Source organism: Hippichthys cyanospilos, chromosome 22 (genome assembly GCF_059441005.1).
Source record: "Hippichthys cyanospilos isolate Australia breed blue-spotted pipefish chromosome 22, RoL_Hcya_1.0, whole genome shotgun sequence".
Classification (NCBI taxonomy): Eukaryota; Metazoa; Chordata; class Actinopteri; order Syngnathiformes; family Syngnathidae; genus Hippichthys; species Hippichthys cyanospilos.
This window is the reverse complement of record NC_142390.1, coordinates 1,415,762-1,443,761: the sequence shown is the minus strand read 5'-3', so window position 1 is coordinate 1,443,761 and position 28,000 is coordinate 1,415,762. Positions and strand designations below refer to the sequence as shown.

Here is a 28,000-nt window from a genome sequence, read left to right as displayed (position 1 = left end):
CTGACAGGTGGCTTGTTTAATTCATTTGTCGTTGACAAAGCTAATGATGTGATTTGTTTAAAAGTGTTGGTGAGATTCCAGGACAACCAACATATACACACTATGGAAGTCAACAACACAAGGAAAGAAGTAACTCACACTTGATCATCTGTAATACAACACGCGCGCGCACACACACACGCACACACGTCCAGTCAAGCTGATTTGGATATTTATGTTGGTACAAAAAAGGTGTTTCTAACAAAAATATCTAGTGTGGTCTTTGGGACCTGACCTGCCCACCCCCCCCCCACCCCCCTTCAGTCAAACCGGATGTCATATCTACAGCTGTGAAAGGCAGTATATGGCCACCCCGTTTGTAAATTAGGATATTTACTGCAATATATAAAATAATATTCATTTGAGGTAAGAACAGAGTCGATAAATCAACATTACTCAAAAACATGCCCCTAGCGGTACAAAGAAACAAACTGACAGGTGATTTTTAACAGCAGTTGCGGAATATAAAACAAAGGGCGACATGAGCTATCGATATTTTTGCAAATGTGCGATCTCCTTCAAGGTACGACGGGCAGCTGTGCGGCTTCATCAGCTTCACCTTGATGGAATCTGAGTGGTTGACGTCATCACAGGTCTACAGCCACGCTAATGCTGTAACATTATTTTAAAATTGATTGCGCTGCGGGTCGAAATCAAGGGAAAAAAGCGAAAGCAAAAAAAACCAAAACATTTTTTCTGATTAGTTATGCACCTATTTTGTAGTGTTGACAACCATAGTTTGACTGTACAGGCATTGTTTTGCAACCGAATTCCCACTGAGCATTTTTTTCTTCAATAATATACTAGTACTACCTTCTTCCTCACTAGTAGCACAACTATGGCATACTAGTAGGTTTTTTTTCCACTACTTGGCCTACACAATTAAAGCTTTCTAGTAAACTACTGTCCTAAACTAGTAACAATACTCTTAATACAGTATTAGAAAATACTAGTACCTGGGAGATGAAGCATATGGCGAAAGAAAAATGCTTAAAAGAGCTTTGGGCAATGATCTTAATGATGACTGGAAGTTCTTGCTGGTTTAGTTTGGTACCTGTGATGTCACCAGCCCATAGCGTCTATTTTCTCAACACCACGTTAAGGCAGTGATCCCTACGGAAACCGACAGTGCTGTTTGGGACATTTTCGACTGGACTCTCACGCGCAGCGTTCCCTCCACAATAAATACCTTGCTAGTGGGAAAAAAAACAAAAAAAAAAAACAAATCGATCCCAGAATTAGAATTTGCATAAAGGTGATGTAAGACACTCGCGCGGTCTCACGCATCAGATGCAACATTTACCACACACGCTCACACACACAGTCAGGAAGTCATTCATGTACTCCCATGCTCTTCATTCCAGTGAAGATGTTTTTTTTTTTTTTGTGCGTTGTATGGACTGGACAACAACGCTTGGTCGTTTGGAGAGCATTCCGCCACCGCGAAGACCTCAGTGCCAACGACGGGAGCGCTAGAGCTGCTGGATTCAAGGAAAATGCCTCGTTTTTAAACATAGGGACTTGTGTCTTATTGATGGGAATGCTCTTGGAAGGAGATGATGGCAATGCCCAAACTGAAAAGTTACTTGAGTGGAAAACCTTCAGGCAGCGCTTGCAAGATGTTGGCCTTTTCCTTGACGTGTTGGCTGGGAGTAAACGAGTTATATACTGTATAAATACTGTGAACTTTCAGGGGAAAGATAATGCCGGGTAGACGACAGAGGGTGCACAGCCAATCACATGGACTGGCTTGCTAAGGAGGGCGGGGCAGCAGCTCAACAGTCACCCATCCTTCCACTTGCGATAACGTTTCTTCATTTTTAATTTCATTCGTCATCATCAGAAGTCAGCGAGCTCCTCGGAGTTCCCGTTATTTTTTCTTATTTTTTTTAAAGGAAGTCACAGTTTTAGAGAAAGAGGGCAAGTTGGAACATCAGTGCACGAGGCCTCGATTTTTTTCGTGGGTGTGATTTCAGAGGCCGAGGAGGAGGGGTTCGAGGGTTGGGGGGTGGGGGGGTGTTAATGAATGGCAGATTGGGGGGGGGGGGGGGGGCAGCTAGTCAAGCTCACTCTCCTTGAGTTTGGCATTGTCTCTGACTTGGTCAAACGTATACGTCTGCACAATCTTGCCGTTCTGGAAGACCGTGCGCAGCAGGTCCTGGTCGGGAGAAGAACAACAATGATGGATTGTCCTCATGTCACGATAAGCGCCACTGAGCCGTGAACTCACCACACCGTATTCCTCCAGGTCGCCTTTGCCCTCTTCAAGGGTGACAAACTCCCCGCTTTGGGTCCTATGCAGAGACAGGCGTCCTTTCTTTGACCTCTTGTTGGGGTCGGCCACCGGGTCCTTGAACACGTTCACCTGGCAAGAGGCGAGCAAAGTTCTCAGTACGCCGCAAAGACAGCCGTGATTAGTCCAAATCTAGAATATGACATTTTAACGTGAGCCAAGCAAACGTAGGCTCCCTCACCCCGAGTCCGTTGGTGACCACGTAGCTGCATTTGAACGAGCAGTTGAGCAGATCCCTGGTCAGCTTCTGCAGCAGAGCCCCCCCGGAGCCAAAGGAGACGTTCTCAATGGACCACCGGTGCTCCTTCATCCCCTCCACTATCTGAGAGGAACAACGTTGAGGCGAAGGAAATGGATTGACGCATCCTGAGTGACTTGTTACCTCCTGTAGTGTGTTAATGTCCACTCCGTCTCCTTGAATGACTCGGATGTACGGAGGCAGCACCTTGAAGCCCTTGGAGTTCTCGTCCGGGGGGAACTTCTTACCCAGGATCTCCAAGACCTGACACGAGCGAATCAACAAAGGCATGAAATCCATCTGTATTACAAGCCACAATATCTTTTAGGCCAGTGGTTCTCAACCTTTGTTCGGTGATGTAAACTTTGTGAAATACGTTTTCAGCCAAGTACTCCTTAACCAGTGCAAATTACAGTAGAGATCCGTTCACAAAAATAACTTATTAAGAAGTATTTAACCCCAAAAAAGAATCAACATAAAGTGTCTGACGTGGTCTCAGAAAGAAATCATTATAAATAAACATCTTCTCTCTTCGCAGGGAAGGAGCGCACCTTCAACACAGTATCGAGGGGGTTGCCCGAGTCTGGCCGCACGACGAGCGGCGCGTCGGCGCTGCGCGACTCTATGAGTCCGCGGAGGTCCTCGCCCCAGATTTTCTCGCAGGCGTTGTAGATGTCGTAGCTGTCGCTAACGATGGAGACGGGCACGCCCGGGAACTGCTTGATGATGTGCTCGAAGGCGTCCTTCTCGTGGTCCTTGCCCCAAGCTGTGATGGTGCTGCGACCACACACAGTACCGTACGCTCACTGTGCAAAAGCCGCACGCCCCAGATCAAGCATAAGATTCTTTATGGTGCGGTGGACCCCTTGTTAAGGTAAACGAAGGAGTCTCGTGTCATTCTATAGCAGTTTCTATGGCGACAACGCGACCCTCCGGAAGCAAGGATGAATCCAAGCAGCGCTAACTCCCATGACGGCGAGGAGGAAGAGTGCGTGTGACGTAAATGGCCCAGTGCCATTAAACAAAAGCATGTGTACACAGAGCCATAGCCAATCACAATCTTCCTGCCTCCAGCCAACCGGGGCCCGAGGAGCCAACCGAGCCCCCCCGACACACAGCAGATGTTTTTTGATGGATTTTGGACTACGGTTGAGGAATTTCACCAAACGGAGCAGCTTTGCTATTGTGTATACTGATAGTCAAGCTGGTCTTTCCCCAGACAGGACTTCAGACGGACTAACGCCGGCAATATGATGGAGAGCGCCATCTGTTGCTTTGGCGACGTTTTCTGTTTTCCAGCAAAGTCCAAGCCCCAAGAAATTTGTATTGCTTAGTAGCCGATCTTGCTTGCAGTCAAGAAATGGGAGACTTTCATATAGCATCACTTTGGGGAAAGGAAAAGAAGACTCACACATTTGTTGTAAAATTTCAAGGACAAAATTGAGTCATGTTAACCCAATAAACTTCATCTAACTAGTTCTCTGGCTTAACATGTACACAATGATGGGAAACATCGACAGGCTGTCTGAACCGGCGCGTAAACTCAAAACCGCGATAACAGCGGGGGGGAAACACTGTAGCTTGGATCATTTTCTGGGGTCCACCATGTGCGAGCGTGTGTACCTGTGTTCTGCAGCAGGTACAGAAAACCCTGGGACCGGGTCCTTGGTGCCATAATACTTCTTAATCACGCCGATGCCAGCGACTGTGTCCGTGCCTTTAAAGTTGACCAAGTGAGCAGAAGCGCCAATGCCCGCAGTCTGCGGAAAACCAAAGACCATTTACGCACACGCAAAGGCACGCACCATGTGACTTTCTGTTTCCTCAGTACCTCTTGTGAGGAGACACCCCTGTAGCCAAAGTCGTGTAATTTGTACTCGAGCCCTTCCAAGTTCCCGGATGTGTCTAGAAGATACTTGGCCAGGATTTTCTTCTGCTCCCTGGAATTGGTGGCTACGGTGATGGGGTACCAGATCTGCACCAGGATGGTCTGGCGGAAAGGGGAGGAGAGTCAACCGGAGCTTAAACCATAAACCGGTGCTTCTCCAATGGGGGTACAAGTACCCCTGGGGATACGGGAAGGGTTCCAGCAGGTATCGGCAATTCTAATTTATTCCTCTGTCATGTGTTGATGTTTCCAAACGCATTGCAAACCAACAAAAGTGTGAAAACAAGCGGCTTAACTGACATTACACAATGTAGCCATGTGGTGTAGGTTGCCTCACCTCGGTGTGTGTGTGTGTGTTTGTGTGTGTGAGATCACCCAAGGCTAAGCTATCATCTCTTTGCTGGAGGTTATTCTGAATAGTTGGCTTTTGTTTGCAGGATTACTGTATGCACCAAAAAAAAAGGTCATCGACCTCACACACGTACACAAACATACAAAACAGACACGTGACTCCATGAGCACGCCTCCTTACGCAAAGGTCAGCAAGGTCGCACGGTGTTATTCGCGGCTCGACCTTGTCCGTTGGCTAACGCAATAAAAATAGTGGTCGCGGTATGATGAAATGAGGTGCGTACAGAATATTCTAGCTGCTATGATGAGAGCGGAGAGGGTAAGAAAGCAGAATACTGACTGCGTCTAATTATATCATCTGCTTTGTGTGTGCGCGTGTGCTGATGCATGCTTTTATAGCAGCTAGGGGGATTTGAGTGGGCGCGTGAGTGTGTGTGACGCGCACACTTTTAATCAGCGTGTGCAACTGCGCTTGAACAAATAATGCCTCCTTTAATGTCGACATCCTAGCGGGGCCAGCGGCTTGCGCGGCCGCCTTACAGTCAAGAGGATCCGGGTTTGAATCTCGTCGCCGCTTCGCCCGAAAACACCCCGAGCCCGCGAAAGGCAGTCGTAATTACCTCCACCCAGTTGGTGAGCCAGTAGCATTCGGGATCCGTGCTCTCCACTGTGAACAAGACGTTGCCGCGGGGGATGACGCTCCCCTCGGGGACCGCCTTGATTTCGATTGGGAGATGGCCGTTGTATTTCTGGAAAAGAGGCAAACGTGTCGCTCGCTCTCTCCGCAAGGCGCTGAAACTTCCAAATGTTGCCTTTCCCACCTCCAAAATATACGTCCAGCCTTTCTCGTTGAAAACATCATCCTGGAAGTGTTCTCGGTAAACCTCCTTGGCCTCCTGGATCTTCTCCGGAGTGACTACCTTTCCTGGACATGAACGAGAGAGGGAGTTAATGTGAAGGGGGGGGGGGGCAAGGCACAGGAATGGTATTTTACTGTCCACGGTTGTAATCCAATTAAAGTATCCCATGTGCAGCGACAGGGTTTCTTTGTCCTCTCACTCGCTCGCTCACTCACTCACTCACGCTCCCCGATTTTCTCTATTTCTCGCTTCAACTTCCCAAATAGCATAAAGAAGCCATTGGTAAATTTACTGAGAAATTTGATTTCACTGAGGGTTGAACCAGATGTTGTAGTGCAGTGTTTCTCAAATGGGGGTAACGACAAAACTTCAGGGCCAACTCAAGATTTTAAATTAAACAGGCAAAAATCCTTTCAAAATAATGATTGGATTAAATACTCGTTTCAGGTCAGGAAAATATAAGTTCAGGAAACCAACTGAAAAATGAAGTTTGAAAGGGTTTGAAGTTGAATAAATCTGACACTGATGGCATCTTTTAAGTCCTTTGTAGGCTGCTGTTTAGTCCAAATTTTAGTGGGAATAGTATTAAGTGATTGGGATTATTTCCAAACACATTGAAAAAAAATCCAATACAATCAGTCAAAAGTTTGGAAACACACTCTCATTTTGTTTTTTTTTACGTTTGTTTCCAATGAGAATGAAAAATACAAACATGCTTTTACATTCAGATTTGAATCGTTGCGGGATCAAAGACGCAAACGTAAGGTTAATCAGTGAGTCTGCTGGGGGAGGGGGTGGTGGGGTCGTCTCTCATTGGCTGACAGAGCAGCTGTGCTTTTGTGTCCCTTGCGCTCCCCGCGGCACCTCTGTTGCTGCACCATGAAATCCTCTTAGGAGGCCGTGGACTGTTACTTTTTTTTTTTTTTCTAAGTGGTGAAAATTCTGTAGAAATGTTAAGTCTTGCCTCACGTGTATGGACTCCATAAAAACGATTTTTTTCACATGAGACAGAAGTCAACATTTCCTCTTCGATGGTCATGATGCCATTTTGGGTTTGCGTCGGAATGGCGTTCAAAACACAAAAACAAACTCAAAACTTACCTTTGAGGTATTTGTGGAGGATGTACTGAAGGCCATAGAAGACCGTTTTGTCATATTTGACTTTTCGGCTTTTGGTGGGATCCGTTCTCTTCTCGCGGCACTCAAAGTAGGAGTAGACTTTACTCGTGTTGGGGGGGTATTGTTTGTAATGTGTTACCTGCACATACAGAACACACAAGGACTTCTCAAGGACACGGCATAAGAACGTCAAACTTTATGTGACCTTTCAACCACTACACTAAGTTCAACGTCTGACTAATCTAGTAAAGTGAGCATTATCTTTAAAGTGCACAATCGAGAGCCGAATGAACCAATAGCAAAGCTACTCAAAGATTGCAAAATACAGCTTGGGAGGTTTATTTAGCATGATCAGCTTCTGGAAAAACTCCACTTGAACATGCACTCATTTGTGGAATGTGTTTTTTTTTCTTCCTTTTTTTTAAATGTAAAACTACAACGCAGCACGTCAGACTGTGTCCAACAGACATGCCTGAGCAGTACTTCCTCAAACAGGAAATGGTAATGCTAACGAAACAAGAGGTAATCCCATGTCCATGTTGGTCCTCCATAAAGTCCATAAGTTGGCACAAGCCAACTTTGTTTTTTGCTACACTAAATGTTCAGTCTAGATTTGGTGTCCCACAGGCTTAACTGCACTTGAGATAGATGGCTGAGAAGGGTGGGAAAAACAAGAGGTAAAGATAAATGTCAACGACCAACTCGGTTTATTTGACCCCTGTCAGTGTCCTTTGGAGACCTCAAAATAGAGTCAAGACATTCACTAGTGGACGTGTGCTCTCACACACACGCCGCAACTATCCAGCTGCATCTTGGTCTATTCTCAACACCGATGTGTACTATCTTAAAATGCAGCTCTCGGAAGGTAATGTGATCGGGCCAAACTGGATAAAAATAATGAGATTAAGGTTACTTTCGGGCTTGTCCAAACTGTACTGGAGACGGTGTGTTGAAAATGAGTCGCAGCATGGGACGGGGGGGGGGGGGGGGGGCGCTCCTGACAAACACCAAAACAAGACCCCCCTCCATGTCATTGTGCGTGTTTCCAAACAATAGCTTGTGGTAGAGGCTTCTCTTTTGATGAAAAGAAGAGATAAGCAGCTTTTAACCCGACTGTATATTAGATGAAACCACGGCAGCCATTTTAGAATGAAACTTCCAGAGAACATAAAACCCGATCACTGTCACGGTGGCCCTTCTGTGACTTATTAGTGGTACTTCGTATCAACTACAACTACCTACCAGTTTATTTTAAGAATGATGCATGCTTGCTCTGTGTGGATGTAAAGTTTACAACTCCAAATGCTAACCACAGGAGTTGATTGCATTCAATTCGCTTAAAATGACAGCAAAAACAGCAGGAATCTTACCAGGGTGTTGTGAAACTCTCGCTTCTTCTCGCGCACTGAACAAAGCAAGTGCTACATGCTCTCTTGTAGTTTGGCAAGGTAATAAAACTTTTCTAACATATTAACAATGCATGCAGCTTTAATGATGTTTTATCATATACAGAGCTTTGTTAATGTGCAGGCATAGGTAAATAATAAAAAAAAGAATTATGTCATAAAGTTATATAAAGCCATTAGATAAACAATGATAGTGGCAGTGCAATCACGTGACCACGTACATTGCAACTTCCAAGAGAGAGGCATTAAAGCAAAGTATTCTTTTCCTCGTTTTTTCAACATTTCTTTATGAATGGATCGTGGTGATAAATTAAGTAACGTATGGCTTGCAAAAAAAAAAAAAAAAGTTTAAACACCCACGCGCTACATGGCAGCCAGACAATCACAATGTAGCAACGGGGCGAAGGTCATTTCCATTTAACTTTTGGTTTCACCCTCAAGTTTCAAATGTCTAGTGGCCTCGGCCCATTTTGTCTTAAAAACAGTGTAATAACAACATCCCCTGCTGATTTGCACTTTTCCGCAGAAGCGCGCAGCACACTACCCGAGGAACACTTGCTAGCTCCGTGCTAACCAATGTTAGCTTCTTCATATCCATCTAGCCCATTTCTTTGCACTTGGGCTTAGCACGTTAGCTCATTCTCGAAAGCTAGCTAAGTGCCGACCGGTGCATCTGAGGAGGAATTTAAAGGCGACGGGGAGATGCTTTGTCCCCATCGCTCTCCCTCCGCATCCTCTGCTCGACTCGGCCTGATGTCGACCACCTCAGTGCGGTGGCCTTGGGACTGGTGGCGGAGCCAGCCACCTTGAATGAACGCGTTTCCATCCATCAGCCCCGCACGCCCCCCCGCCAGCACTCCGACTCCCCTCCTCATCCCGCCCGAGAACGATCCCATCCCCGGGGAGGGTACCTTGTAGGAATCGGTGGCGAGCAGGATGTTGAAGTCGGCGTCCCGATGCTCCATGTTTGCCCCCCTGTTCGGTTGTGAGTCAGTCGCAGCTGTCAGTGGGTTACGCCGTGCCGCTGCCGGGGACTCCTGGCTGATAACGTAGCTGGGCAAAAAGGGGAGGAGGCGGAGGACCGAGCCGACTACGGCGGGGGTGTGGGGGTTGAGAGCAGGGGGAGGGAGGGATGAGGGGGGAGGGGTGGTCGAGCTCAAAAATTCCGAAATGGCTGGACTCCACTCGGTCCTGTTCGGCTCCACTCGGTTCTGCCCGGCAACTTCATGACGCGGGCCAACCAGGAAGCGTGTAGTCGCCAAAGATCGTACAGCGAGGACAAGATGGTTCATTGAAAGCAAACGTGATTTCGTGGTACAGTATACACAGGCCAGCCCTACTTATAGGTACCCCTGCGCTTTAATCTTAGTTTAAATAACATAACATTTTTTTAAAAAGATCGAACGACCAATGAGGGCGTTTGGTAAGGCAATGACCTTTTTACAAGTGTTTAATTTAAATTGTAATTTCAACAAAGACAATTTTAAACATATAATAATATACAATCCTAATTTCAGACAGTGTTTGAAATCAAAACGCTCACAACACAGGACGAAAACTGAACACAAAGCAAGTCCCTAAAATATACGCCAGAGGGCAGTGTAGACTACACTTCCAATCATCTGTCAAAGGGGAAACAGATGCTTACAAAAGGTTTTCTGTAAAACCTGCTAAATAACGGTGCATGTTGTCATTTTAAAGCATTCCTCCACGAGTATAAACTTTGTACATGCACATTTTATGTGCATATCATAGTGGTTCATGGTACAGAAACTAGTGTAGCTTATTATAGTGGGCAGTGCGTGCAAGCGTAACAAATGAATGTGACACACTATTGTGAAGTGGCTGGGTGGACTGGATGGTGATGGGGTGGTGGTGGTGGGGAGAGATTCCAGCCTCCCTTGGCCTATGGCAGCACAACAAACGCGGGGAGGAGTTGCTACGGTGTGGAACATTTCCGAAGTTAAAGCTCCACTGTCTTCACTTTGACAAGAAACTACAAAAAAAACGGTTGAAAAGACTTTCGATCATGTGATGCCCCACCCGGAAAGACCGCAGAGTTTGCAAGGAAGCAGCGCGAAGTTCTTGGATCTAATAGTGTTACCCCCCAACAAGGTTTGCTTGCGTTCTTTATGTTAAAACTGCAGCAGAGGTTTGACCTGGGCCGAGATGTGGAGGTTGACATTCGCAGGAAAGAGGCGGCGATGTGCAGGGTGAAAGGTGAGGTGTTCACGTGTTGTCGGTCAGATGACACACGTGCTGTCAGAGTCAATGTGGCGAATACCGTGCAAAAAAAACATGTTGCAGGGCAAACGAAAATGATTGACAGTGTGCTTTCATGGTGCAATACTGTACTGTTAGAAAGAAATAGCTCGTGCGTGTGTGTGTGTGTGTGTGTATACAAAGCAGTTTTGTTTATTTTATTTTTTACATAAGTAAGCGGGAGTTAGAATGTATATAGTTCATTATCTCATCAAGGTTGAACTATCATACTATATGAGATAAAATGTTGTTGCATACCAAATGATGCTGAGTTTGCAGACTACTCTGAAGCAGTGGACATTTTAATCCTGAACATTGAAAGAGATGGGGGCATCCTTTACTCCTGGAAGGTGACTATTGTTTTTTTTTTTTTTCTTTTGCTGCTCATACAGCTTTCTGTGTAATGTTGTTGATAAATTGCAATTATGGTTCAAAAGTTCAACCTGCACACGTTTCTTTTTTGATTTACATTTTGCTGCTTGCTGTGGACTGAAAATGGCATCACATGTGCTGAAGACTCAGTTACCATTCACAACTCACCTTGAACACGTCACATGACCAAACCCAGAACACAGGTGAGCTGTGATTGGTTGTTACCTGAGCCTTCAGCACATGGCAAACTAGACTATCCTTTCAATGTATCCAGGTCTGATTAGACCAAGGTTGAACTTTTGGTCAACAAAAGCCCGCTAGAATATGTAACTTTAATTTGGGGTTAATTGTGCAGACCCTCTGCAAGGCATCTTTGCTGTTGTTTATTTCTGTTGGTTATGACTACTCAAGAGCAGATTACTCAAACTGATACTGGTCTGAAAAAAATGCTATCTATAATATGATATTTACGATAAAAAAAAGCTGGAAGAAAAAGCCGCCAGCATTGAATATCATTGTGTGTGTAAATGTGTGTGTGAACAACACATCATCAAATGGACTCCAAATTCAAACTGCATAAAGTGCATGTTCCCCCCTGATGATTCCACTTCATATACACGACTGGGAAATTCAGGAAACTTTTAAACCCTCAGCGAATAAAGTTGTCTTCTGAAACTGCTCAGCGCAGCATACATTTTTAATGACAGGCCCACCAAACAGATTTTGGAGGTCAAAGTTGGGCCTGCTAAGAGGTTCTTTTTATATTTTTAAGTTGGTGCTTTTTTAGTGCTGGATGTACAGTACTTGAATTAATTAAGCGCTGCAAATATCTTTTCTCTCCTTGTAGGGATCAACTGGGACCACCAGACTCGGAAAATATGACTCGAGCACGAAGCAGAATAAGGTCTGTAAAAAATAAATAAAATATATATGTGTGTGTGTGTGTGTGTATATATGTGTATATATATATATATATATATATATATATATATATATATATAAATATATTACACACACAAATAAAATATGTAAATAAAATGCACCTGTGTGTGTTTTGCGGCCAACAGCTCCTGTACACCTTCGACAAGCAGGTTTGTGTCAGCAGCTGCTCCCTAAACAAAGAAGAAACGTTATTAGGTGAGTCCAATACAAAATTTCTCGAGTTTAAAATGCGATGCCGCTGAGAAATTAACGTCAGATGTTTTTGTCTTCTCTCTTAGCTGTCAGCTTGGCACAAAACAATCATGGAGAGGAGCGCCTCAAACCAAGTAAGATACAAGCAGCTCATTTGCATGCGTTAGGATTTATATCCTTCGCATCTTTTTTTAGTGTCCAAATGCTTGACGCTACTGATCGAGATTCATCCAATCAACAACACCAAGGTCCTAAAGGCCGTAGACTGCCGGGTCAAAGTGCAGGTAAAGCAAAAAAGCGTACGGGGGACAAACTTCCCTTTAATAACTCAACACTTTTGGTTTCAGTTCCTCCATCCCGAGACGGAGCGCAGATCGGCGCAGGAGAGCCACCTGCTGCTGCTGACTGAAGACGGATGTGAGTCTCGGATTTGACGGAACCTCAAATACTAAAGGAGATTCTGACCTGGATTATCGCGCGTGCGCTTCAGATGTAGATCAGTACCACGTCCTGCTGACCAAGCATGAAGGTTACAAAGTGGTAAGATGTAATAGAAGGCTGCACAGTGCTTCAAATGAATGTTTCACTTTGAAACCGTTGCTGTGATTACTCTTCCCCTGCTCTGCTACAAAACACAAAATGTGTAAGCCGCTAATACTGCCCTTTGTTGCAATTACTGCAGGCATTTGAGGCTTAAACTACAATTTGGAAAAGCTTCTCGTTTAGCTCCATGTGTCTTCCGGAAACAGGTGCTGGCCAATCCCGAGCGTTTGTCCAGGACGGCCGAGCGGGTGGCCGAGGATTTTTGCTGGCTCCAATGGGACGTGTACACGCAGAGGCTCTACTATCTCACCCAGGTGGTAACAAGGCACAGACTTACAATTTGGATCTTGTGTTTTAAAAGTTGTCTTTAAATGCCATGTGGTTTTTCCTCAGGACAAGCTTCTGCTGCGATGTGTGCAGTTCTACGACCACCGCAATTGTGAAACCGTGGTAACGACAAAGCCGTCTGAACGTTATATTTATCAGGGTGAACTTCAAATGCAGAAAAATGACAATTTCATGGGTGCATGATTGTATGCTAGATGCTTGGTGTTGAGGCTTTGTGGTACTCCCATACTTGCCATCTTGTGACAGTCATAAGCTATGACAAAACACATTTCCTATAATGTTGTTTGTTTGGCAGAAAAAATACAGATTGATCAGCCAATTGATTAAGTGCAAAATATGTAATCGAGAAAATAACGTTTGTTTCCTCCCGTTGCATTTTGATGGACTTCAATTAAGATCCTCCTGAGACCCGGCCTATGCTTTTGTGTCCACTACAGAGGACATAAGTTTTGGGTCTATAGCTTTGGACTCATTGAAGCTACCCTACTAAGTCCTAGTGTGCTAAGTTGAGGACACACTGGTCTTCCAACGATTTCTCATGTGTTGACTTTGCTGTCTTACTGAGACAAAAAAGAAAGGGCCGTGGACACGAAGGAATAGACTGGGTCTCAGGAGGATAACATTCTCACAGCCTTCCTGCTTTGTGCTGCTATCCTCCAGTTGGAACTCCCATTAGAGGTGCCCGCGAATGCTTTCGGCACCGTCAAGTAAGTTTTTGCAGTTTTGTTACATACAGCACAAAATGTGCTGTAATATTATGCGGCCACAACATTAGCTACACTACCACCATCCTGAGAGCCCCACGGTGCTCAGGTTTACCTCATTTTGTGACCTGTACCTGAATAGAATGCTGTGCGTGTGTAACAGGTTTGTGAACCTGGGTTTTGACCACCATTACGTAGAAAGGCCAGATCCGGTCAAGATGGAGGTATTCACAAACCGATTAGGTAATGCTCCTTTCACAATGATGCTCATTTTATGAAAAAGTCAATAACTGACGCCTCGTGTGATGTGTTTTTTTTGTCCTCGTTGGAGAACGTAAGTCCCTCAACGCGACGCAGCGAAACAATGATTGTATTTTCACGGTTTGATTAAAAGCTGGTTAAATCTGCATTCACGCCGCCCTCCATGATTGATGCATTTTTAATTGTGAGATCCTGATTTGAATGTCTGAGGCGCAATCAATTCGCCTGGCCTCAACGTTTGGCAAACATGCGCATTTTACAAGATCCCATACAAGCCGGATGAAAAATTGCTCACGCATCTAATGAAAATGACCACTTTTGCCTTTTTATATTTTATTGCAGGAAGCATGGGCGTGTGCTACAGTCAACCCGCTTGCGACAAATCAGAGCTCATCTATTCTGTGGTTTTAGTTCATCAAGGTGTGTGCTTGTTTTTTGCTGCATGCTGCAGTTTCTATTTTCCCGAAACAATGAAGAATTCAACAGTTATTTTTAAAGGATTTTTGCGTGTGTGTGTTTGTTTCATTTAAAATCTCAAGTACCCACTGAAGTTCCTTCAGGTACCCCCAGCTGTTCTAGTATCCCCATTTGAGAGTAGGTGATGAATTGTCAATGGAATGTCCCCACTAGGATAGAAAACCCACCTCGTGCGTGCGTGTACCTGCAGTCACGCGTCCCCAGCTGCGCAGGGCCAGCATGTCAACTCATTTTCCTTTTCATCCTCTTTCAGACTGCCGCAAGACTTTCCGGGTCACGTTGGGTCAGCCGTCACGGGATGCCAAGCAGCTCCAGCCTCTCTTCATCCCTATGGGTCAAACACACACGCATATACACACTTTTGCTACTTTAAGAGAATTTTAAATACGACTGAGCGTGTGTGGCCTAATTTGGCCTAATGAATGTCTGTACGCAGACAAGCAGGCGGCGCATACGCTGACAAGCGGGGTTGTTATTTCCATATGTAGGTTACTACGTGGTGGTGTATTTGCAAGCGTGCTTCCTGCACTGCATCAACACCAGGCAGCAGGAGATGCTTTGCCACTCGCTCTTCCTGTCCGGTAAGATAAAGTGGTGCGCGCTCATTAAGTGTTATCCCACCGAGCTATATTGGTTTTGTGTACTTAGAACTTAAAATGGGCTAAAAAAATGACAACTCCTTCTTCGGGGACGCCCTCCCAGGAAGGGGAAAACTTTTGGCGCCCTCCCCATTAAAACATAGCTATAAATAAGGACATCATCTTTAAAAATTGTATAAAAAGTCCCTAAACCTGTATCCTTTTTACCATTAATGAAAGAAAAAGCAATATAAATCAACTTTTAACAACTGTTAATTATTTTTTAAAGCGTTAATACGGGTTAGTTTAGTCTTAAACAGAAAAAAATGACCAAGTGCATCAAAGTGCCTGAAACTTAACAAAAAAAAAAACTGTGCAGAGGGAGTTCTGATGTTTCTAAAATTTAGGATGTAATGGTGCTGTTCCATCAAAGTAAGCAATGAAATGCAATAAAAATGAAATAGAAAATGCATTTAAATGTTGGATTAAAAACTTTGAAGAGACCGGATCTGCCCTAAAGAAAAAAAAAAAACAACAGGACAAGCAAGAAGTGCTCGTACTCCACAGAACATTAATGTTGTATGCGAGTCTGTCTACAGCAGATATAAAGAATGCTTACTTACAGGACAACACCATCTACAGCAGCGCCCAACCATTGGTCCTTGGCTTGATCTTTATTTTGGCGCTGCCTCTGGCCATTGTTGATATTGCATTTTGTAGTGAGAAGGATGGTGGTGTAAGAATGTTGACGTATGATAATATGGGCAAAATGAGTTTGTTGATCCAGCAACTTGATACTGTGGATAACATGCTAATATTAGTTCTTCCCTTCATGTTATACATGCGTACATTTTTGTACATTTTGACTGTGCTTGTATCTGATGTTTAGGAGACGACGCCGACTTGGGCCTACTGTCAAAAAGCGGAAGTTTGACTGCGCTGCATGCAGAGGAGGAGTCAGACGTGGCCCTGTTGGACCTGGAAGGCGGGACTATCCACGGCGTCCAAGTCAGCCCCGCCCGCCTTCTGCAGATCCTACGATCAAACTCGCCTTCTAGGTGAGCGCCGCCCTCAGGAAGAAGAGAGGAGGGAGCAGAAAGTGTGACTTTAGGTAAAGCTTTTATGTTTTCGGACTGCGTTCCTCTCCCAAGGAGACTGAATAACACGACTGACGCCCAACGCCTGGCCGCCCTTCACTGGCTCCTTCTTTACAGCGGGAATGACCCAAACGTGGAGCTGGAGGTACGCGCCGAAGCAGACAGGCTGGCATTTGAAAGCGCGCCTTCTACATAAACAAACCTTTATGTTAAAAATACTTATTTTCTGTCTACATGCCGCCAGATTATTGAGTGGCTGTGCGGCAATGCAAAAGTTCTCGACTCCTTTGACCAGATCCAGGAGTTCGTTCTGGGTGAGTGAAAATGGAAACGGAAAGGTGGATGCATTTTCTTCTAAGGTTTTTTTTTTGTTTTGTTTCTAGCATCTTTGTACAGATCAAGCTACCAGAAGTCCCTCAGCCTGGATAAACTGCTGCCTTGCTCATCGGTTTTTGACATGAAAGTAGGCTTCGCGCTTGTTGCGCCATCCCGTTTAGTCTTTGCACCTGACTCTTGGTCTCGCAGGAGGTCCCCTCTTGTCTGATGGAGATCCCGGGCGTGCTGTGCACCACTCACTTGCATACCGAGTGCATCTTTAAAGGGAAGGTAATGACACGCCCGCCATTTTAACAACAGTATTTCAGCCGTGTACTGTTTTTGTTTTCCGTGCAGGCAAGGAGTCTCCAGGGCTTCTGGTCCGAGCTGCAGTGGAACACGGAGAGGACTATGCTTTTCGCTGTCGATCCCAACCCACGATTCAGATCCTCCCACGTTGAGGCCTACTGGAGTAAACTTGTAAGGCTGAAAAGCAAAGCAGGCAAGCGCGGTGCGAATATCTGGTCCGTGCTTATTCTGCCGTTGTTTACTTCTAGATGAATGAGAAACCATCCAGCCAAACGGCTCATGTGTTGGACAACACAAACAAGTAGGTCCACTTTTATTTCCATGCGGAATTGGTTCTATATATCAGAGCAAGAGTCCTGTTGGACGAAAGCAGTGGTAAACTACAGCGGTTTAAAAAGATTATTAAATTATTCACACGTTTCTGGAAAGTATAAGTTCATAAAACACATTTTATGTTCAGTAGGTCATTCAATTTCATTATTTTAAAAATCAATATTCTCACCCATACTCGTATGGTTCCATTTTTGGTTCCATATTTCTTTGTGATAACAGATCTCTTCTATGGTCCAAAAGAGGACAAGTTTTTTTTTTTTTTTTTTTTTTTTGATGATGGCATGTTTTAAGTCTTTTTTTTTTTTTTAACCCAAAAATGCTTTGCACTGGTTAAGTGGCTTGGCTGAAAACATATTTCACAGGGGGTACATGGGCTGAAAAAAAGTCACTGGACTAAAATAATTTTTTCACCCAAAAGTATGTTAATTAAAATGTTTTTACGTTTCTTTATATTAGCATTTCAAATGTGCTTTTCTACAGTAATTTCTTTGCTTATTCAACGTCCTTGCATTCTAAAAGTGTTTCTGCATGTTTTCCTATGTTAAAAAAGGACGGGATTGAATACGAAGGATATTCAACACAATTTGAAACTTAGAGGGTGCACAACCAAACGCTTTTTGTTTGTTTGTTTGTTTTCTAGGGTTCTTGCCACGGTGGACACTTGGCATGCTGGTAAGACAACAGAGCTAATGTCAGCAGTCTCACTTAACTTGAGTTTTACAAATGGAGTGATGACAAGAAAAAAGAAAAATGGAGCGATGTGAAGAACGGTGGGATTATGTAACAGCGCTCCCCTGATTGTGCCTCCTGCACAGCTGTTGAGCATCAAGCCAAGATCTCACTTCATTTGATTTATGTGACTTCATATATGATCTCATAGTCTATCCCACAAAGTCATAACATGCATGCAAATAGCAGGCCATGAGCGATGATGGAACCCAGATTACCAGCGTGTTTAGATTTGTTTTGCTGTCTCAGAAAAATGAAGGACGGTGGGCTAATGTCATTTTTGTCAGAAATCGTTGGAGAAAAACACATGTCTATAGTCAATATAAAGTTGTTTTTTTTTGAAGTTGATAGGTTCACAGATTAGAAAATAATTGTGCTTGGGTAGGGCAAGTGTTTATGTGTTAAGTGTTTAATTTATTTTCATTAAAATAATTCAGTCGTATATTTATTATGATATATCGATAATGATATGCATTCAATAATTATTACCTAATGAAACGTTTTTATAGACAAAATGGCCGAATGAGGAATCTTCCATTCCTATAAAAACAAGTATCCAGAAGAACTAATCATTGCCATATAAATCACCAAGCTATAAACCCCCCCCCCCCGAGTTCAGTGCTGCTATAAAATATTAAATCACTCTGCTGCAAAAATGACAAAAAATAGATTCAACTCTTAAACTGTGTTATCTTGTTGTGCATCCATGTGTCTTCTAACCCAGCGTGAAAATTTGATTATCATCTGATTGACGTCATCATTCATTCATTATTCATCAAACTGGAGGCTTCCACGCCCTTCAATTAATCTCTAAAATGTCAAGTGTGTAAGCGAAAAATGTAAAAGGAGGAACCCCCCCGAGGAACGTCAAAGTAGCCGTCTAAATTGAAAGCGATGCTATTAAAACATTTACATAGTCGTGTCTGGAAGCTGGCAAATATTTGGCATTTTTATCCAAAGCGTGCGGGAGTCGATATGTAAATGAGCGGCTAATGCTAATGCTTCGATTACCTGCATTTTTTCAAAATTATACATGCGCATATCAAGCAGCCGCTCGCGCTCTGCGCCCTGCAAGTTGTTCCACATGACACATCAAAAAGTCGGCCTCTTGCATGTGCGTGATTAAATGAAGATTATATATGAAAGTGTGAAATAATTCATCTGCTCACAGCGGGTAGCGCAGTCTCATAACACCCCTCCAAAGCTTTGTGATGTTTTTTTCAAAGCCAAAACACAGCCCAAAAAGAATCCATTAATGCCTTAGATTACCCATAATCCTCCTCTCTCCTTGAGACTTTTTTTTTTTAAATAAATATGGTCTGCAATAAAGACTTAATGAGATGATTTGCACAAGCTCACCCAACATTCGGGAAGCGTTCGGTTTTCCGTCATATGATATACATATATAGATTTTTTTGTGTCTCCTCCAGGCAGGAAGCTGCTGCCGCTTTTCCAAGAGGAGGACCACCGCCAGAGGCTGCTCATAGGCCTGGTGAGAGGAGGGAATCATTTCCTGGAAGCATGCATAATTACGCTCAAAATGGACAGGAGAAAATTGGCGTTTTACCGTAAAACCTAACTATATTTTTAATTTAACACAGGCCTGTGGCTGAAGACCAAAGGTCATGGGAATTTGTACCTCGGTCAACCAAACAACAACAAATCCATGTGTTCAGCCAGAGAATATCAATCAGATAAGAACAAAAAACAGACAAAAAATATCCCATGTTCAACAGCTTGATGAACAATTTCTTACCCAGCAGCTTTGCCAGCACTCAGCGTAATTCCAATCGCGCAGACAGCTTCGGTTTAAGAGTTCAGACAAGATGTTGGACTATTCTTAGAACGACCCGGTCGTCCGGTCGCCCGCTTCCATCTTTTCCCGCCGTTCTGCTTTCATCTACATGAGCCCGAATAGAGCGTGCGCGCGCGCATATGCTTTTTCTTCTTACTTTTGTTTGTTGTAGATGGTGGAGAAGCTGCGAGAGCACCTGAACACGCACCTGCCTCGCCTGGGCAAGAAGAAAATCGATTCCCTGGTTATCGACTACGTGGCCAAATTGGTCAGTAATCCCCAGTTTTCTTGCCTATGTGACAGAAAAAAAATCTAGTCTTTGAGACAATTTCAGCATTGTGATTTGTGATGGAAAGGATGTAAACTTGTGAGTGTTTAACAAAATCCGGGAGGTAAATCTTTCCATAGCAACAAGCAATCCCGATTAGACAATGCGACATTCATCAAAAGATAAGAAGTGCAGATGGCACCGAGCCCAGTGTAGATCTCTCCGCCAAGGTGGAAAAATCTGATCGTACACCCACGCATACACCTATTTATCATTAAGAGCGATGCCCTATTCACACGTTGGCTCCGCCTCAAAATGTTAGGCGCTCCTCCTCTGTATCAGCGCCGCTTTCAGCCAAGTTTTAGGGAAATGAGTCCACCAGACTTTTCCTTAATCTCAGTGGCAAATAAATGGCGATGACAACGTGACAAACTCAGGCGCCAGTTGGACGTCGATGATACGGCAAGGGGGAAAATGAGCCGTTATGACGACCACCACCCACACGGCCGCAATTTGACAACTCCGGCCAAATGTCCTCTCAAGAAACAAAAGATCACGGCCCTTTCGCTTCCCCCATGCTTATTGAGACAAATGGTGGCATTGACACATGGAGGGAGGGAGGGGGGTGGGTGGGGGGGATTCCAGCTTTTAAAGAACCAGGAAGTTCTGCTGTGATAGATTGCAACTTCACACTACATTATTGTCATAGTTATTTATTCCCCGTCCACCCGTTGCCACGGACAACGGAGATACATTGCTTTTTATTATGCAGTGCGAAGAGCAAGCGGGGAGTCACTGAATACATATTGAAAGTTCTGTTTTGAAATAGGCCGGGGAGGTTTTAATTATGCAGGGGAAACACTGGCGTGGATGATGAAGGTTCATACTTTTCTCTTCATCGGAAAGTCGTGAGGAATGGCCGCTTTTACATATTTGGACAAAGGATTTTTGTTTGCCAATGTTTTTACCTTTTCTCCACACTTAGACGCCTGCATTTAGTTCAGAAGATCTTGGCAGTGAAAGATGCGGATTTGAAGCTAGAAGCAGCAATATTAGTGTTCCAAAGGAGCCGAAACTCTGTTTTCTGAATAACCAAAACTCATCTCCAGAAACATCAATCCAGAGTCTCAGTTAATATTTATGCACTGCAATGACAACATTAACGCACATGGTGCATTCCAGACATTATCGGTAGCATAATATTGACCAAGCACCTAAGAAACTTTTTTTTTTTTTTTTTTGAAACAGTATATTTAATAAAAATTGCTGTGGAAAAAAGGTTATTCCTAACAAATCATCACTGCTTGTTGCAAAGTGATTTCGGTCTAATCATCGCTTAAGAGACTCAATTAAATATTTAAGACTGAAGAGAAAAAACATTAGATCAAAAAAAGTCTAAAATCAATTCTCAACAAAGCATCACTTTTTGTATTGACGTGTTTTAAATCTCGTCATCTTAAATGTTTGGTTTTATGTCCGAGTAAAAACGTCAGTTTGTTTTTCTTTTATTTTCTTTGAATTCAATTTAGTTTTAATTGGTTTTCACAGCAGTTTTGATGAGTTTTATTTAAAAAAAAATGCTTGGCTTTAGTGTAGCTTATATTCATCGTAATTTTGAAAAGTTTATTAGATTCGGTATTAATTAAAAGGTCGCTAGGTTTCGTACCTTAAATTAACTCTCAAATGACTTCAAGTGGACTGACATAATCACAATACCAAAATAAATCCATTTCAAATCAACCCAGAGAGCCAATGTATAATATTAGACAAAGTTGAAAATCGAGGACAGTTTTGCTATACTGCATATTATTCCCTCGTTTATTGCTGAGACCACGTTCTTAATAACTGAAATCTGTGTAGATTGATTTTTTTTTGGAGGGGGGGGGGGCTGACATACGTATGGCAAACGGATGTGGCCGATGACGTGTTCTTCCTCGCCAGGCCGGCTCCGTGGAAATGAAAATGGGAAGTGTGGCTTCGAAATTAGGAAGTGAGGTGCCCCGCCCCCCACCCACACACATCTAAAATAAAATGGCACCACAGATGTCAGAAAGATGTGCAAAAGCCGCATTGTTTTCAGGCTCCAAGATGTTTGCTCAAATTTCCGCCTTTGCCTCAAGCTGCGAGCTGGCGTTTCATTAGAATCTAAAATGTATTTCCCCAACAAGTGATGCGCGTTTTCTGCGTGTGTGTGCGTGTAGCTGGATCTGACCAGTCATATGTTGGAGTCGGTCTGGCAGAAGCACAGGCTGGGCCCGCAAGTTCTGTGCTTGTGAGTACCCCCCTCCATTCCCCTCCCGGCACCACCGTATTATTCCAACGTAACAAAGGTCTTACTCGAATCCGATTGCTGCGATTTGATCGGGCGTGCGGTTCCAGCACACAGCGGGCCGGTCCGGGCGAGCGGGCCGTCTTCCACTTCATGCTTCGAATCCTGGAAGCCACCGGGGGTCTCTGCGTGCCCCTTCCACCTGGTAGCGCCAGCACACACACCGAAAGCAACTCGCGGGTTCAACATCAGCATCTTTTGACGCGTCATTCGGTTCTTACACGGCTGCGCAATCACAACCTCGCGCGCTAAACCTTTGCTTTCTTTCGCACAGGTTATCACACCCTGCTGGCGGCGTTGGCTTTGCGCTGCCTACCTCATCATACTTTCCTGCAGTACGTCGACCACCGCTTCATTCAGCTAACGGAAACCTTTGTGTCTCGACTCATGACAGGTGTGCAAACACTGCACAAATTTCACAAAATTGCACAAAAAATAGCAATAGAATGCAGTACGGGATTTTGATTTCTTTACTATTCAAAAACTTGAAACAAATGAACAGCTTGAATGAAAATGCAGAGATATTTTCCATTTGTAGAGCGACCATGACAGTTTAGGATTGTCCAAAATGGCTTGGTGTCTCTCAAATGACCTATTTTCAAACAGGGATTACTAAAGAACAGAAAAGTATAGACTCTTACTAGTTTTTCCAGGAAAAGAATGGAATACGATCTTTCATATGGTAATATCAAGGCTTACAAGGTCCTCCGATACAAAATTCCTTCAGCCTTGAAACAAATAACTGGATTTGATTGTTGGTGTTGGTCAAACTGAGTAAATTTCTGTTTACGTGGACAGATTTAGACGACAGCGCGGCCAACGAGAAACTCAAGTTCAGCGTGTTAAAGCGACTTCCTGAGGTACGTTTGTTTATTTCGACCCGTCGGGCATTACAACAATACACAATCCCACTGACAAGTTGCGCGGAAGTTTCAATGTCCTGAAATTAGTTATTTTAAGTCTTGCGCAACAATCGCACTTGTGTAACCAACTACAGTGTGTGCGTGTGTGTTGGGAGGCCAAATCTTTGGGAGTGGTCCACCTCTGTGTGTCTGTTGTATAACTTCCACGTGTTAAGTGTGTGGGTACACTATGTTAATAAATGTGTGTGTGTGTGCCCCCTGTCTGCATTGTGATTAGAGGAATGTTGAGTGTTTTGCGTCTCTGTTCTGTTTCCGGCCAGTCAGATGCTTTTTGGGCGGCGGGAGGGTTGCAAAACACTCACACAAAGACACACTCGTTGAATCTAGCTAGCTAGCTAGCTCGCAACTGAAATAGTTAGCTATCAGCTAGCTTTTATCGACCGAACTTCATACCTAGAACCTAAATTATTTTTCACCCTTACTGTCGTTCAAACAAGTATGATGCAAAAAATCTTGGCAGTTACCGTCAAGCTTTTTCATTTCTATTTATTTTGCACGCCATTCCGGAGGGATGTAATTTGCAGCCATGTCAAACCGAGCCGGTCGCACCGAGATACCGAGGCTGAGCGTCGTAAATAATTTAGCGGTTAAAAGTTTCACAATCGGGCTTAAAATATTCATCCTGGGGAAGGGGGGGATAATAATTAAACATTGATTAATGAGCTCTCGCACGTGCACGCGGCCGCCGTTAAGAGAAGCGCAAAGCAGCTCTGTATCAACATGACTGATGGAGCGTAGTTGTTTCTTTTTGCTTTTAGTAATAAATATTACCGAGGTGTACCGTATTTCACAAGCTCAGAAATAGAAAGGGACATTTTCATACGCTGCCGGGTTATTTTTTGGAGAAGCACATCTCAAAACTGTCATTTTTTTATGTGTGCCAGGCAAACAGATTCTACCATATGTGGGATCATCCTGTCAGCTCGGCTTCCATCTCCAGAGATTACGTCAGGAATCTGCTGGGGAGACACAACAAAAACAAGGTAGAGCACACAGACTCAGTCACAACCGCATATACATAATAGATTCCAAAATTCCCCGTTTTTGACACAATGAGCGTCGCGTCAGAAGCAACATCTTTGGCCTTTTTCCAATCATTTCTCACTTCTTTTTGCCAGAGGCCAAGTACCGAAATTCTGTAGCGTTTTCCCACTGGTCTTTTCTGCAGGGATTTGCTTTCACCGGCAGAGACAAAGCAGGCTTCGGAGAAGAGTTTCTGCCTCTGACATACCTGGCCAAAGTGCTTTCTGATATGGAGGAGCAAGGTAATGTCTGCGCGCGTACGTGTGGGTGCCGCTCACGTGGACATCTCTTCAACAAGCGTCCTCCTTCCTGTGCTCCAGCTCCGAATCCCTTCGAGGAGCAGGAGAACGTGGACGCCACGTTTGTGGAGGAGACGGCTCTGAAACAGACGCTCGTTTGGCTGGGCTTTGAGGGAAATTGAACCCCAAAAGAAAAAAAAAAGGACGGATGGGAGAGGGAGAGGAAGACAAACAAAAGAATGATGGAAGATGATGGATATCAAGAGCGATCAAACAAGCAGGAAGAGATGAATGGGAAGCGGGAATCTTGGCAGGATTCGAGACAAAGGGACGGAACATTGGTTAACACTTTCATTCAAGTCAGGGAAGCCTTTTTGTGTTAAATCAGTGCGACTTGACACAAGCAACCAAAATCTTTGCATATTTTATTACAATACATCAACGTTAGGTACGCCTGCACAATATAATAATTTCAGGAAAAATTGTCATATGTCTCAAAGAGTCATCGTCAATTCACGCGCTACAAAGACAGAGGCCGGACCATTTTTCAATTTTTTGTGGGTGATCCACATATGTATCTATAGAACTGATGTGCAATCGGTATAGTTTGCAAAGTGTGTGCACAAGGGTTAAAAGGAAAAATAGCTCTCAAATATTGTAGTCCTGTTTAAATAATGCAAAGACTTATTGTTCAACTCATTGCGCTGCTCCTGATGCTGTGGGCACCTTGGCCACCAGGGAGCAGTATATGTTGCTGCAGGATTATTCTTTTTTGTTTGTATAGAACAAAGAATATTTGCCCGTGAGTATCGTTCCATTTTGTGCGAACATGCATATGTTCTCTCGTTTATATTTTACATTATTAGCATTAAGCTAATTACCAACATTAACCTTTGATTTTTTTTCAAATGACCTTTAAATGCCTGTTTAAATGTAAACTTCAAATCACCCAAAGGATTTGCCAAACTACTTGTTGTAAATCCACTGCAGTTTTTGCTCACAAGTCAAAGACTCCCAAGTTGGGTCACTTGTATCTCAAGGCACCATTTTCTAGTACTTAAGAATCAAACCCAGCTCTGTAAGCCTTGCTGACAGTACAGTTTTGTATGGTGCTTGGCCAAGTTAATTTGCAGCTCCTGGTAACGGACACGTTCAGACGTTTCGACTCCGTCCGCGAGCAGATGTTCAGCCGGAGTTAAACATCGGCGTAGGATGAATGGCCGGGGACGTTTCAAAATGAGAAGCAATTATTACTTCAGAGCAAATCTAAATGAAGAGATAACGAGAGGGACGGCGGGACACACTTGAGGGACTGAAAAGATGGAAGATTAAGCTATTATTTTTGAAAGTTTAGCGACCGCCATTTGGTCAGCGTTGAGGGAAATTAGTTCATGTTTTTTTTTTTCTTTAACAGGACAGTAAAAATGTGCTCTGGCAAATTTTTAAGATCGGACGTAGTTTCCAAGAAAGATGATAGATAACAGATCCGGTCAAAAGACATAAAGTACCTCATGTCCTTATTTGGTTGAAAAACTGCTGAGTGCCATATTTTACTATTGTTGGACAGTCAACACCATGTTGGACTATTTTCTGTAATGGGCTGACTGTCACACATTGTTCCAATATTTGGATTGCACGTCATGTTTGAGATCATGCGGGAACAAAGCGACGTGGCTACGCCAGACGAGACATTTATGTGCACAACACATTGCAAAAAGATGTCGGGCAAATGTACCATGTCAAACAAAAGCAACTCAAGACGAACACGCATGTTTCGAATCATGTGATTGTGGCAGTAAATCATGGCTTTTTTTTTTTTTTTTTTTTTACTGTAAAAAGTCTGGAAAATGTCAGAGTGTGGCAAGTATTGATTTTTGGGGGCAAAATACCTAACATTCTATAGGTTTAGACTAAAAGTGATGACATGTTTTGTTTCTATTGAGGTTTTTTTCATGTTAACATGGGTCCAATTATCTCTTATTGTGCCGTAAAACGCCTCCGGATACATTTTGAAATTTGCACGCCCTAAAAATACTTCAATCGGGAAATGATCTCAGCGACAGATGAGTCAATTTCAGCAAACACCTCGCGACGTGCTTCCACAAAAAGATTTTTCCAGAATTTCTGTTCTTTGAGCAGGAACTTGAGCTTGCAATGTCGTCCGGTCAGTGTTATGTAATCGCCTAATGAAGCCCAAATAGTTTGGCACTAAATTCATCCGACAGCTCTCAGCAGCTGCCAGCAATGGATGATCACACACACCATTAGTTCTGAACACAATATCTTACTAAATTAACTTTATCCACCTGTCCTTTCCTATTGTGCTGTTACATATGAGACGTTAACATGTCAGCTATTTGTGCAAGTTTGTTATCATTTTTAGAAATATCTTCCAGCCTGCTTTCCAGCAAGCTTTTCATTTAATCTATTTATTGTATTCCATAAACATCTCTATGAGTACGATGTGTAAGGTTCTGGCTTTGCCGTTTTGCTTTAACTATTCCCCAGACGTCATCTCCCAATTCGCTCCAACTACATTTTCGTAATAAAACATAATGCTACTCCACCCCTGGCAAATGTCTTAAGAACAGAAATAAAGTCTGAATCACTGATGTGCAACAGCAATGCCATTTTAGTGACGTGAGGAGCTATGAGGATTCAAGTAAATACTTTGCTTTTTTATTTGTTTTGGCCCCACCTTGATTTTTTGATTTTGTCTATTGGCTTCCACTCTGCGATGCTCACGCTCTACTATGCGTTCATGGACTGTAACATAGGAAAAGGACGACGGTAAAATATTCAAAAAAATCTGATTCCCGCACACACTCATTTGGCTATAAATGCACAGTACGTAAACACGCTATTGCCCGTAAATACATGAAGAAAAAAAAAAAACACGATTACAAGCAGATGCAGCCATGAAGCAATTAGAGGAGGTATGTTAAAAGGGAAGCACTGTCCTGAAAAACGGTGGCATTTCGATGATTCTTTTTTCTTCTAGAGTTCTAAGGGTTTGAGATGTGCGGGTTTGCGAACGTGTCTCATGTTGGCACCTGGCTGGGAGGGCTTGAAAGGGGCCTGCGCTCCGTAGGGTTTGGGCAGGGGGAGCGCGTCCGCGTGCGGGATGTACGCATCGGGCCGACTCTCCGCCGTGGTGTACTGCCCGTTGGGCAACCGCTTCCACTCGTCGCCGTCTGTCAGCTGCGGGCACACGCCGGGCAATGTTTTAATATTGATGCCTGACCTTGGAGTGTGGCGCTGAAACTCAATTTTGCCCAAGTATAATCACGAAAATGGAATAATAAATTCAATATTTGTGATACGTCAAAACAAATGCGAGTGCTCGGAATGACAAAAATATATCACTCCGTAGCAGGACATTGTAATTCTCTCCAGAGTGCAGAATACATTTTGGGTTGCCAGTGAACAAACACAACAGCGGTGGTGTGATTAAGGTGCCATTCTTCCCATCTTCTGGCTCATTTAAGCCATTCGGACGAGCTCGGACGCAGATGCACTTTCCGCCGCAGGAATTTGGAGGCGACTGAGTTTGTGAGTTTCGTACATTTGCAAAACAACGTGACTTTGCAGAGTAGTGGCGACCTGACAACATGAGCATAGGATACTCCGTCTCAGCTTTTTGACCTTTTGTCCAATGGAAAGTCTTATCTCCAATAAGACATGGCAAACAAGTCAAATATTACCAAGGTGTATCGTATTTCACACGCTCAGAAATAGAAAGGGACATTAGAATGTATAGTATTAGG

The 28,000-nt window shown here is 43.7% G+C and overlaps 3 protein-coding genes across 10 annotated transcripts in view; 1 reads left to right on the top strand and 2 right to left on the bottom strand.

Moving 5' to 3' along the window:
- Position 1: 1 nt before the first annotated feature.
- Positions 2-17,158, bottom strand: nampt1 (nicotinamide phosphoribosyltransferase 1). Of its 3 annotated transcripts, none has more exons than XM_088406389.1 (14): positions 15,733-17,158; positions 15,497-15,670; positions 14,463-14,623; positions 11,872-11,940; positions 6,771-6,927; positions 5,631-5,734; positions 5,430-5,558; positions 4,402-4,560; positions 4,194-4,330; positions 3,122-3,347; positions 2,715-2,834; positions 2,514-2,654; positions 2,270-2,404; positions 2-2,197 (listed from the first exon to the last, which is right to left on the bottom strand). In XM_088406389.1, the coding sequence occupies exons 3-14, from the start codon at positions 14,514-14,516 to the stop codon at positions 2,096-2,098; spliced, it is 1,533 nt and encodes a 510-aa protein (XP_088262515.1). In that variant the 5' UTR covers positions 14,517-14,623; positions 15,497-15,670; positions 15,733-17,158; the 3' UTR covers positions 2-2,095. The 3 variants fall into 3 exon arrangements, with proteins under 3 accessions (XP_088262515.1, XP_088262514.1, XP_088262516.1); XM_088406388.1 differs by having other exon boundaries at positions 15,787-17,158; XM_088406390.1 differs by lacking the exons at positions 11,872-11,940; positions 14,463-14,623; positions 15,497-15,670; positions 15,733-17,158 and adding an exon at positions 9,106-9,368.
- On the top strand, positions 10,090-26,852 carry gsap (gamma-secretase activating protein). Of its 2 annotated transcripts, XM_088406387.1 has the most exons (33): positions 10,367-10,414; positions 10,736-10,806; positions 10,973-11,031; positions 11,676-11,732; positions 11,896-11,965; positions 12,049-12,096; positions 12,158-12,246; positions 12,310-12,379; positions 12,453-12,502; positions 12,712-12,819; positions 12,899-12,955; positions 13,514-13,560; positions 13,721-13,800; positions 14,161-14,238; positions 14,549-14,629; positions 14,784-14,876; positions 15,763-15,931; positions 16,025-16,115; positions 16,215-16,284; positions 16,354-16,433; positions 16,496-16,576; positions 16,643-16,765; positions 16,843-16,895; positions 17,568-17,599; positions 19,087-19,148; positions 19,624-19,719; positions 21,921-21,991; positions 22,099-22,193; positions 22,323-22,442; positions 22,847-22,908; positions 23,856-23,954; positions 24,140-24,236; positions 24,315-26,852. In XM_088406387.1, the coding sequence occupies exons 3-33, from the start codon at positions 11,011-11,013 to the stop codon at positions 24,413-24,415; spliced, it is 2,451 nt and encodes an 816-aa protein (XP_088262513.1). In that variant the 5' UTR covers positions 10,367-10,414; positions 10,736-10,806; positions 10,973-11,010; the 3' UTR covers positions 24,416-26,852. The 2 variants fall into 2 exon arrangements, with proteins under 2 accessions (XP_088262512.1, XP_088262513.1); XM_088406386.1 differs by lacking the exon at positions 10,973-11,031 and having other exon boundaries at positions 10,090-10,414.
- The window catches only part of ccdc146 (coiled-coil domain containing 146), a 29,421-nt gene continuing 25,816 nt past the window's right edge, over positions 24,396-28,000 (bottom strand). For all 5 annotated transcript variants that reach the window (XM_088406380.1, XM_088406385.1, XM_088406381.1 and 2 more), the window contains one exon: positions 24,396-27,434. In XM_088406380.1, the coding sequence (XP_088262506.1) occupies positions 27,231-27,434 (204 nt within the window). In that variant the 3' untranslated portion in view covers positions 24,396-27,230. The remainder of the gene's footprint in view (positions 27,435-28,000) is intronic.